This window comes from Grammomys surdaster, unplaced genomic scaffold (assembly GCF_004785775.1).
Source record: "Grammomys surdaster isolate TR1022 unplaced genomic scaffold, NIH_TR_1.0 314, whole genome shotgun sequence".
NCBI lineage: Eukaryota > Metazoa > Chordata > Mammalia > Rodentia > Muridae > Grammomys > Grammomys surdaster.
The window spans coordinates 335,031-345,986 of NW_021604733.1; the positions used below are offsets into that span (position 1 = coordinate 335,031).

The following is a 10,956-nucleotide window of genomic DNA, read 5'->3' on the forward strand; positions in this document are numbered from 1 at the left end:
CCACTCCTCCAGGTTCAGCCTGCAAGCTCCAGCAGAGACTCTGGTTGGGAGCAGCAACTTGTTTTGTCTTGTGCTCCTCAAATGGCTGACTGATCCAGCTCCCCACAGGGCTCCAGACTCTGTTGCTGCTATGCAGGTTCCAGTGAAGCAAATTGCAGAAGCCATTCCACAAGGACCACTGCACTTCCAATATAAAGCCCTAACTGGACACGTCATTGACAGCATGAGTCACTGTCCTCAGCAACTCAGAGACACTGGTCTAAGTAAGAAGTCTTGAGGGCCTAGGTATGCCTGGTTGGCAGATCCCCTCACTTGTGTCTTGGAGTCCTTACCCATAGGAACTTTCCTGAAGCTTCAGACCTTTTCAGAATTGGTTGGTGCAGACTTAAGTACTCTCTTAATCATGAAGGGCCTGAGGTCTCTGCTCTGTGGCCCAGCATAAGCTGACCCTTCTCCAGAGGCAAGCCTCAAGAACAGAAGACATCTCTGCCTACCAGGAAGTTCCTGTCTGGTGCTACCAGACCCAAAAAGATGTGCTTCTTCTTAGAGCTCTGTCTCTCCCAAGACCTTAAGGCTGTGACTAACCTGTTATTTGTAAACACACAATCCATTTAGCTCCTGGTGGCTGTGTCTTGGGAGTGGTATGCTCCTCAAGGCCAAGATCTCAGGGATGAATGAGCTGAGACAGGAAGGGGGCTAGGGTGGATGGGGCCGGGGGACTAAATAAGACAGGATGGGAGAGTCGGGTGCTATGGGATAGGGTGGGGTGGATGAGGGTGGGGTGGGATGTAGTAGGATGCGTAGGATGTAGAGGGATGGTGGGGGGGTGGGATGAGATGGGATGGGGTGAAGTGGGCAGCTCTGGGTACAGTGTGGTGGGGCAGATAACTGAGCTCATGTTACTTATGGCTCATTCTAAACTTTCCTTTATGGCATATGTAAAGGTGCAGGATTTGGGATCACAAATAAGTTCCACACAGTTAAGAGTCCCCTAGGCTCTGCCCAGTTAACTAGGCTGGAGACTCCTTATCTCATGACCCGGCGGGTGGTTTTTCCTCTCCACAGTCCCCATGACTCTGCTGTATTTTGGTCCAGGCACTGAGACATTCTTGTCACAGGCTTTTTGATTCTAGATAAATGGCATGGTTCTGTATATCCCTGCTGTGGTAATGAGGCAGGCTCCTATTATTTGAATGCTTAGTCACCATAGAGTGGCACTATTCAAGAAGGATTAGGAGGCACAGTCTTGTTGGGGTGTGTGTCACCTGGTGAATTGTGACACTGGGGGTGAGCTTTGAGGTTTCAAACACCCGTATCGGGTCCAGTATGCATGTGTTCATATTCTCCCCATCCCCTCTGTGTGTGTGTGTGTGTGTGTGTGTGTGTGTGTGTGTGTGTGTGTGTCTGTCTGTCTGTCTGTCTGTCTGCCTGTCTGTCTGCCTCTCTGTCTGTCTGTCTGTCTGTCTGTCTGTCTGTCTCTCTGTCTGTCTGCCTCTCTGTCTGTCTGCCTGCCTGTCTGTCTGTCTGTCTGCCTGCCTCTCTGTCTATGGATCAGAATGTAGTTCTGTGCTATTGCTTCAGCACCATGCTCCCTGCTATGATAAGAAATGGACTAAGCCTCTGAAAACATAAGTGAGCCCTCAGTTAAATGCTTTCTCTTCAGAGTTGCCCTGGCCATGGTGTCACTTCACAGCAGTAAAACAGTGACTGAGACACCTGTCAACAACTAACGTTTTGCCCATTCTCAAAGTGAGCTCTGATGTGTGTAGCTGAGTTGCTGGTTTCCATGGTTTCCACAGCCTACACAGGTTCAACCCAGTCCTACCCTTCACCTTTGCTGTGCCCTCCTGATGTTCCTGTTCTGACCCCAACTGGCCACACACTGAGACTGTCCTCCCTGCTCAGACTCTGTTGCCAGCCCCTGGGCTGCTGCTCTGTCCAGGCATTTGCTGAACAATCTCTGCACCCACCTGCTTAGGCAGAACAGAATGGATGTTATAAAGAGAATACAGAGAAGACAGGCAAAAAACACATGGAGAGGCTCTGCTGAGTGCATCCAGAACAGCCTTCCCAGAGGAGGGACAGGGAAGTGGAGCTTTAAAAGACAATGGCAGATAGGAGCACCCCAAGGTGCCAAGAAGGAATTCTGGGCCACGGGGACTCAATGCACGGGTATGGTGCTGTGAGGTGCCCTGCCCTTGGTACATATCTGGTGCTCCATGAACATCTACACATGCCTTTCTGGGGACACAGACTAAGCTGAGGTCTCACTTACTTGGTTGACCGAGGGACCACCATGTCCGATAGGGACTCATATGTCTTCTGCCACTGTACATAGCTTGACCTGTAAGGACACAAACTGTGGGATGCTTTGGGAAGACAGGGCTTCTACTATCTCAGGAAACTGCACCTTCTCCTGAAGACTGAAAGTCATGAGATAGAACCAGGGAGTGTTCCCAACATCCCCAAAGGTTCTGCTGTGGACAGGTGCCATGCTGAGCCCAATCTATGTGCAAGGGCCCCAGGACTTCCCAAAAGGTTCCCATGTGGAGAGCCAGGTATTGCTATGTTTTATAGTCACTAATAATTTTCTGATCCTGGGCCAGGTCACCTGAGCCCAGGTAAATGGCCTTTCCAGCTTCATGTCAAAAGGAGTTCGAAGTTTTTCTTATGGGCATAACACAAGAAGTACTCAATAAATGCTCTGCCATTGCTACCATCTCCCTACTTCTATGGAGACACTGGACCTCCTTAGGTATTTGCAGGAATGTCTGCTGACCTATAGGCAGCAGGGCACATAGGGCCCACCTCACTCTGTACAAGAGCCAAGCACCTCACAGCCTTTCTATTCACATACTTGGGGACGATGACCAGCAGGGTTATGAGATATTCAGAATCGAGTACGAAGTCTTCCTTGCTGACAATATCACTCAGTGTCCGAGTGAAGAGGTTCCCCCTGGAAGGTGGAACAACAGATAAGACCATCAGAGAGAGGATCACTGACCCCACATGTCCTATAGCATCCAAACAAACAGCAGGAAATAGAGCAGGCTCAGAGGAGATTCTGAGCCCAGTCTGTCAGAGCCAGGTACAGCCAATTCATAAATGAGACAGTACCTCTTCTTTCAGGGGCAGGGAGGCTGGCGAGGCCTCCGCAACTATCACCTGTCACTCAAGGGGCTGCTGAATTCAACACCTCAGCGACATGCACTCTCCCCAAAAGCCAACCCAAGTGCTGGGAGGGGAACTCAGGTGGCAGGCAGCTAAAGGTATTCAGGTATCAAGACAGCAGCCAGGTCTCCGAATTGCAGAGGACAGATAGGCCTAGATAGAGCTAGCTCTGTGTCAATTTACACTGTTTAGTCCAGCAGCTGGGGACACTCACCTGAAATAGCTTTGTCTATGCCACAAGCCCTGGCTAGAATGAAGAGCATGGTATTATCACCATGCTGTGGCATAGACAGATGTGCCTATCAAGACATGGTGAACACCCAGACTGAAGAGTGCTAGCCAGAGAGCCTAGAGAACATGGGGGCTGCAGCATTAGCCCATGGCTTCCCACTTCTCGGGCAGAGTCAAGAGCAAAGCCTCATAGGCAGGAGAAAAATCCCATCCCCCAAGGGCTTCTCCTCGCCTGTCTGGACCACCACCACACAGCTGTGTGATCATGGACAGATGCCGGCGAATCCCCTTCAGAGGCACCCTGGGCACAGCCACCGTATCACCACAGCACACACATTAGTCTGCTAGACTTGTCTCTAGTTTATAGTGCACCCAGCCCAAAGTAACAACCTCACAGGTTGAATGAGTAACTGACTTTTCAAGGGTAGAAACTGTTTTGGCATGTTTGGTGAAGGAGTAGGAAGCAGAGACTGTTTGGGAGAAGAGAACATGAACCAGTCATCTGCTAAGATTCCAATTATCTTAAAAAAAAAAACTATTTGGTTTTCTGAGACAGGGTTTCTTTGTGTAGCCTTGGCTGTCCTCACTCTGTAGACCAGGCTGACCTCAAATTCAAAGAAATCTGCCTGCCTCTGCCTGAGTGCTGGGACTAAAGGTGTGTGCCACCATCGCCACCACCATCACCACCACTGCCACTATTGCCAGGCTTTTCTAATTACACTTTGTGTTTATTTACTCTGTGTGTGTGCATGTGCGTGTGTGTGCGTGTTTGTGTGTGTTCCACATGTGCCACAGAACATCTGTAGATGTCATAAGACAACTTGCAGAAGTCAGCTCTCTCCTTCTATCAGATGGGACCCAGAGACTGAACTCAGATCGTCATACAGGTGGCAGGTTCCTTTATCCACTGATCCATCTTGCCAGCTGCCAAGCTGTCTATGACTTGGTAGTGAGGTGAGGGGGTGGCCCACCATGGTCTGGACTCCAGCCTCAGGAGGGACCAACCTATCCTGAGCTCAAGGTAACTTGTGCCCACCTTACAACTAGCTAGTGTCCACCTTTGCTCATGTCCAGTTACCCTTGGGCGGACTCAGACAACTGAAACTGACTTTCTCACTGCAGATGGACAGCAGCTTCGGTAACCCTTCTGTTTGAACTTGGGGGTTTCTGGACATGTGAATGTTTTATTGGAATAACGAGCTCTCTTGGAGGTAGGAGGTAGATTAAAGCAGAAACCCACTGGCTTCATACAGTACTCACACAATAGCTGCAGGCATGCTGCAGGCAGTTCTAGTCTTTGTGTGGTGGCCATGAACAGAGCCATGAAGTCAGGTACAGAACTTTTCATTTAAAAAATCATCATGACGCTTAAAACTTCCTCCTTTTTTGGGAGCATTTTTCATTTTGAATTTTCAGATTAGGAATGGTCTCAGCTTTTGTTATTTTTTTGTGACTAGGAAATCTGGCCTAGGGACTCTAAGGAGGGAAGCGTAACTGGTGGTACCAAAGGGGAGGAGGGAAATTAGCTCTGAGTTCCTGGGCTACTCTGCTTTTCTGACCTCAGATTTAGGACCCAGAGGCAACGGCTGGGAGCCACCTCATGCTAATTGGCTCTATTCATCCTTCCCTCGGAGCTCGAGCTCGCCCTGTGTAACTATGTCTTCCAGGGTGCTCACTACCATCCCCAAGGGCCTGCCATGATGGCCCTGAGCTTGCTTTTCTACTGATTCCACCGCCTTTGAGCCTGGTCTGTCAGGAGCCTGAACAATATACATCGTCCTTACAAGACCAGCAGACTGTTTTATGACTGAGTCCCTGCAGCTGTCCACTCTAGGCGGCTGCTGATCCTATCTGCCCCGTGAAGATGTTTGGGCTCTAATATTCCACCCTACCTGCTCACCTTGAAGAGGAGATGCAGTGGAGGCAGGCTCTCCAGAGCCACATAAACTGAGTGAGGAGCGGGAAGGAAGGAAAGAAGGAATGAGCAGGAGAAACATCATGTTTCTCTGTGTTCACAGGCAGGGTAGCCACCCTACCTGGCTCTGTTCTCTCTTCATCTGCTCCAGGCTCCTAGTGTATGGCTCCATCTGTCCACCTGGCTTAAGAGTCACAGCCATGGGGATCTTCCCCACACCAACCCCACCAGATACACGCACAGAGAATGCAGTGGGCACGGTACGCACGTGGATTTCTTCTCCAAGTTCTCCAGGTTGGCCTTCAGAACGCTGTAGGCAGCTGTTCGGGACTTCAGGTCTGTCTCGATTTGTGCCAGTTGCTGGGAGGGAGGGGGGAGAAACGATCCTGGTGACCTTGAGGAGTTAGTGAAACTCTTCAAACATCTCACCAAGCATCCATGGACACTTAACAATGGTGACCAAGCCAGGTGGGTGCTCATTCCTGTAAGTCTACCACTTGGGAGGCAGAGACAGGAAGATCAGTTCAAGATCCTCCTCTGCTATACAGCCAATTTGAGGCCTAGGCTACAGGAAACCCTGTCTCAGGGTAAAGAAAGAAACAAAAGAAAAACAAAAAAAGAAAAGAAAACCAGCAACCTGCTGGCTCACCAGGGTGGTCCCATCTGTGTCCCTCCTTACTCTTCCAACCCCCAAGCATCTGGCCCTCTTAGTTTCCACATGGGAGAGCAGAAGGGGACAAGACCTCAATTTATAGGTGCTGAGGTACCAGCCACATAGCTTGCCCAGTGAACACTAGCTTGGGGTCCTTCCTAGCAAGCAATGCCAGACCCGGGAAGCCCCACGGCAACCTTCCTTGGCCCTGTTAGAGGGCAGCCAGTGATCTGTCCTGTCTTCCATGGTGACCTTCCATGTTCAGCCTCCCAGTTGTCTACTTCTCCAGGTTTGACTGCAGCCTCCACCCAAGCTGCAAGGGCACAATAACTGAGCACCTCTGTTCCCTGCCTCTACCCAGAGGAGGAATGCCACCTTAGGAAGAGCCCCAAGAACAGTTAGCCAAAGTGAAGAGCAGTTCAAGAAAGCTATGGTAATTAAGTGAGCCCAGAAAGCAATGAGTGACTCAAAGCCGCAGTGAGCCCCTCCCACAGGCTGAGCTCTGTGCTAATTTAAAGAAAGTTCTGCTCCCCCAAAGGCTCACAGAGACCAGCATGACAGTGAACAATGGCCTGTAGCCACAGCTACAAACAGGTGGGTGTGTATTTGATAACGCATGGATGCATGTCAGCTGACAGGTAATGGTGGGTACTTCGGAACTGAGTATGTAGCCCAGTGGTTCTCAACTGTGGGTTGTGACTCCTTTGGTTGTTGAAAGACCTTTTCACAGGGGTCACGTATCAGATATCCTGTATATTGGGTATTTACATTACAATTCATAACAGTAGCAAAATTACAGTTATGAAGCAGCAGTGAAGATAACTTTATGGTTGGGGGAGGGGTCACCACGACATGGGGAACTGTACTAAAGGGCTTCAGTATGAGGAAGGTTGAGGGCCACTGCTGTAGCCTTTACACACAAACCATCTGGCCGCCCCTTTGCTACTGTTTGGCAGTGGGTTGTGATGAGAGTGCTTGGGCCCAGCAGTGTGTGTCTATGCTGTAGGGCAGGCAGGGCACGATGCTGATGGAAGACATGCTGAGATCATGGGATGAAACTCACGGCACTGTGGGAGCTTTGAGTTTAAATACTCAGAACAGACATTCAAAAAAGGGGGTCCTCTCTGAACCTTAGGCACTGGTCACTGTTGAGAGGGAAAGGGAACAGGAGCCGAAACAGTAGCAGACTTTCAATGTCCTTGTCTTTGCTTGATTATGGGGATGAGATTTATCTTTTTCTTACATTTTAAAAACATTTTTCTCCATAGTGATGATATACTCCCAGGACATTACAAAAGTGCTTCAGAGATTCATATACCTTGTGGGGTTCTCTTCACCGATGGCATCCTACACACTAGGCTACACAGCTACACTACACATTCGGATCATACCACATGCCACACTCAAGGGGTGGCCACACCAAGTGACTACAGGAAAATATGCTATACAAACTGTAAACAACCCTTACTACCACCTCAGAAGAACCAAATGAGGCTGGGGCTAAGACACATGTTCTTGTGGCAACATGCGCTGAAGGCCCAGTCTCCCACAACCTCTGTCCCACTGACCTGCAGGTTCCATGTGGTGCAGAGTGGAGCCACATACATAGCACGACTTGTGGGATTTGTGGGATTTGCTTTCCTACCCAAATCCCCTCCCAGTCTGATGCTTCAACAGTTGTGCCCCTGGGACCCCTGGACTAGAGGGGATCCAGTCCTCCTCAGTGATTCTACTACTCTCTGACTCCCCCAAGCCAGGTCTAGTGTCCCTGAGATGAAAAATCCCAAGTTGGTGTTCCCAACCTCATAAAAATGTGTTCTCTGGGTAGTGGACAGGTGTGAGGCTCTCCTGAAAGCCATACCTGGCACAATGCCCCAGCTGCCCTGTAGAAATACCTTTGAGAACCTCTGCCTAATTGTCTTGGAAGGGGATGTAAGCCCAAGGAGCCACACCCAGATTCCCAAGAACCTGAAGAAGAAAAGGATTCAAAGCCACCCTTCCTGCCCTGACCTGCCTACTGCCCTCAGGGAAGCTCAGCTCACTTAGAGAACAGGGGAGCTTTGTTCAGAGTAGAGCTGGGATCTCCCAGGCCATAGGGCCAGCCAGAGACATGACATAGATGGGGCTCTGTATGCATCAGCAACAGGGCTGGACAGTCAGCTTTAACCCATGGTGAAGGCACATAGAAGCCACCTTGGTTATAGGATGCCCACAATGTACCTGTAGAACCCTCTGCTACTGGGGCTTATACACAGTATGAGCAAGCTGGAGACCATGGCTTCACAGATGGCACCCTGTCATGGGGCTGCTTTGTTATCACAAGACACTTAGAGGATGAGTTGGCATAGTGTGACTAAGAGGTGGGGGTCCTCAGCCAAACTGTCTTCTAAAATGATGAGGTTTCTTCCCGGGGGAGCCAGGCTTGGTACCCAATGCCTGTAATTGCATCTACTAAGGAGGCTGAGACAGAAGGGTCACAAGTTTAAGTCCAGCTTGAGTTACAAAGCTGGTTCAAGGCCAGCCTGGTCAAGTTAGTGAGGCCCATTCTCAAAATCAAAATTAAAAGAGGGCTGTGGTATAATGCTTTGTATGTGAAAGATTTTGGGTTCCACAACCAGTACCACAAAATCAATCAATCAGCCATCAATCAATCATCCAAGTGGCACTGGGTTCCCATGTGCAGAGTGAGGGAGGAAAGATTAAGCCTTCCCATCATCATGTTTGAAAAGAAATAGGGGAGCTAACTGAACTGGTGTCTGGGTCTGAGGTCAAAAGTTAAAAGCCTCAGGCCCATCCAGGGGACTGCCCTGTGAGACTATCGCCAGTTCTCTGGGTGACAGGGACAGAAGAATACACACAAGTCTCTGCTGAGTTCTCCATACACCCGGAGCATGGTAAGAGAAGACCTACCCAAGGTCACCCGGGGACTACCATCCCAACCTTTGCTCTCCACATCCCAGAGCCCCAACTTCATGCCCACCATCTCTGATGGCAAGCAGATGTTCCTCACCTTGGCCAGTGTGTCCACCACACTCACCAGTGGCTGCTTGGCAGGATATTTGGCCATGTCCCACTCAAAGTGTGTCACAAAGGATGTCAGGTCAACTGAAAGAGCAAAGACAGCTTGTCAAGTGAACACAGCCCTCCTGCCTCCCAAGACTAAGACCGGAACCCAGAACCAAGCCAAGCTGAGACAAACTGAGCTTGTTGCTCACACCGAAGAAGCAGTCAGAGAGAAGCTGAAGAACAGGCATGGGTTCTGGAAGTGCAGATGCTCTATGAGGGAGCAGTTCAGAGCCAATGGGAGCCATCAGCTTGTCATCAAAACACTCCAAAGCTGAGGGAAGGACACTGAAGCAGGTGAACTCTGAGTCCCATGGTCTCCCTTGGCAGCTTCTGCCTGGAGTTTGCTATGAAGCCTGCTCTCCCTAGAGGTTGAAGCCAAGAAGGTAACATTCTGTGGCCACTGGTAACTTCTCCACCTTCGATAGTTATTTGGCCTACCCTCCCCAGCTGGGTTGAGCTGTTTTAGGGCATCCCAAAGGTATACCAGAAAGCATCAAACCAGCCCTCAAAACCACACAGCCATTGCCTATCACAGGTACCAGCTGTTTGGGGAACAGTCTCCCTGCTTCTTGAGCCCCAACAAGAGCAAGACAATGTTAACCCACATCATCCACTTTAAGGGAGACCTCTCACTGCTCAGCCACACATTGGAGCTTGCTTGGGACTGGCTTTTCCACCTGGAGCTATAGGCACCATTCAGTGTGTGCCTGTTGCATTTTCATTAAAACCAAACAATTCCCACTGTAAAGAAGGATGTTCCTACCTACCATAGCCAGCTATGCAGTAGAGGAATGGGAGGAGCTGGTGGTAGTCCAATTGAACTGATGAATTTTAGTCCAAGAAGCCTTGCTGATTATGGTATTTAGGGGTGTTTTGTTTTTATGTTTGATTGTTTGAGACAGTCTCACTGTGTATCCCTGGCTGGTCTGGAACTCACTATGTAGACCAGAATGGCCTTGAATCAAAGATTTGCCTATCTTTGCATCCGAGTGAGTTACCAGGCTCAGCTGTGATATTTAGGGTTTTTTTTTAAAAGATTTTTTGTTTATTTTATGTATATGAGTACACTGTAGCTGTCTTCAGACACACCAGAAGAATGCATTGGATCCCGTTATAGATGGTTGTGAGCTACCATATCGTTCCTGGGAATTGAATTCGGAACCTCAGGAAGAAGAGTCAATGGTCTTAACCACTGAGCCATTTCTCCAACCCCTTAGTTTTAATTGTTAGATGACACAATCTAGAATCACATGGGAAGAGAATCAGTGAGGGACTGTCTGGACCAGGCTGGGCTGTGGGTTTGCATGTAGATCAACTCGATTAAGTAATTAATGTGGGAAGACCCAGTCCACTGGGGGCAGTGTCATTCCCTTGGTTGGGGTCCTGGACTGTAAAAGTGTGGAGAGGGGATTGATCCTAAGAAGTACACATGAATTGTTTTCTCTCTATTCTTGACTGAGGCTATGACTAGCTGATTCAAGTTCCTCCTTTGACTTTCCTTCAGGGATGCACTGTGACCTTTGTCAGGAAAATACACCCTTTCTCTATTAAAGTATCTTTTGTCATTTTTTTTTATTATCACAAATGAAACTAGGACACTGGTTTAAGCCCCAAACCTCAAGCAAGAGAGAAACTGAGTCACTGTTCCTTCCTGAGAAAGTGGTCAGACCACTCACCTCTTATTGGCTTGCTTGTTTTGTTTTGAGACAATGTCTTACTATACAGTGCCAACTAGTCTGGGGCTCATTATGTAGACCAGGCTGTAATCAAACTCCCAGAGATCCACCTCCCAAATGGTGAGGTTAAAGGCATGCATCCCCACATTTGGCCTAAGGGATTATTATACTCTGCAGATCCAGAGAGAGCTATGGGACCTTATAACTTCTCCTTCCTCCTTCCTGTTGTTTCTCCCTCCCTCCCT

At 49.2% G+C, this 10,956-nt stretch overlaps 1 protein-coding gene across 3 annotated transcripts in view; it reads right to left on the bottom strand.

Annotated features, from left to right (window-relative positions):
• Window positions 1-10,956, bottom strand: part of Atp6v1c2 (ATPase H+ transporting V1 subunit C2) — a 38,667-nt gene that overhangs the window by 5,943 nt on the left and 21,768 nt on the right. For all 3 annotated transcript variants that reach the window (XM_028777754.1, XM_028777753.1, XM_028777755.1), the window contains 4 exons: window positions 8,980-9,074; window positions 5,586-5,677; window positions 2,858-2,956; window positions 2,276-2,344 (listed from right to left, as the gene is read on the bottom strand). In XM_028777754.1, the coding sequence (XP_028633587.1) occupies window positions 2,276-2,344; window positions 2,858-2,956; window positions 5,586-5,677; window positions 8,980-9,074 (355 nt within the window). The remainder of the gene's footprint in view (window positions 1-2,275; window positions 2,345-2,857; window positions 2,957-5,585; window positions 5,678-8,979; window positions 9,075-10,956) is intronic.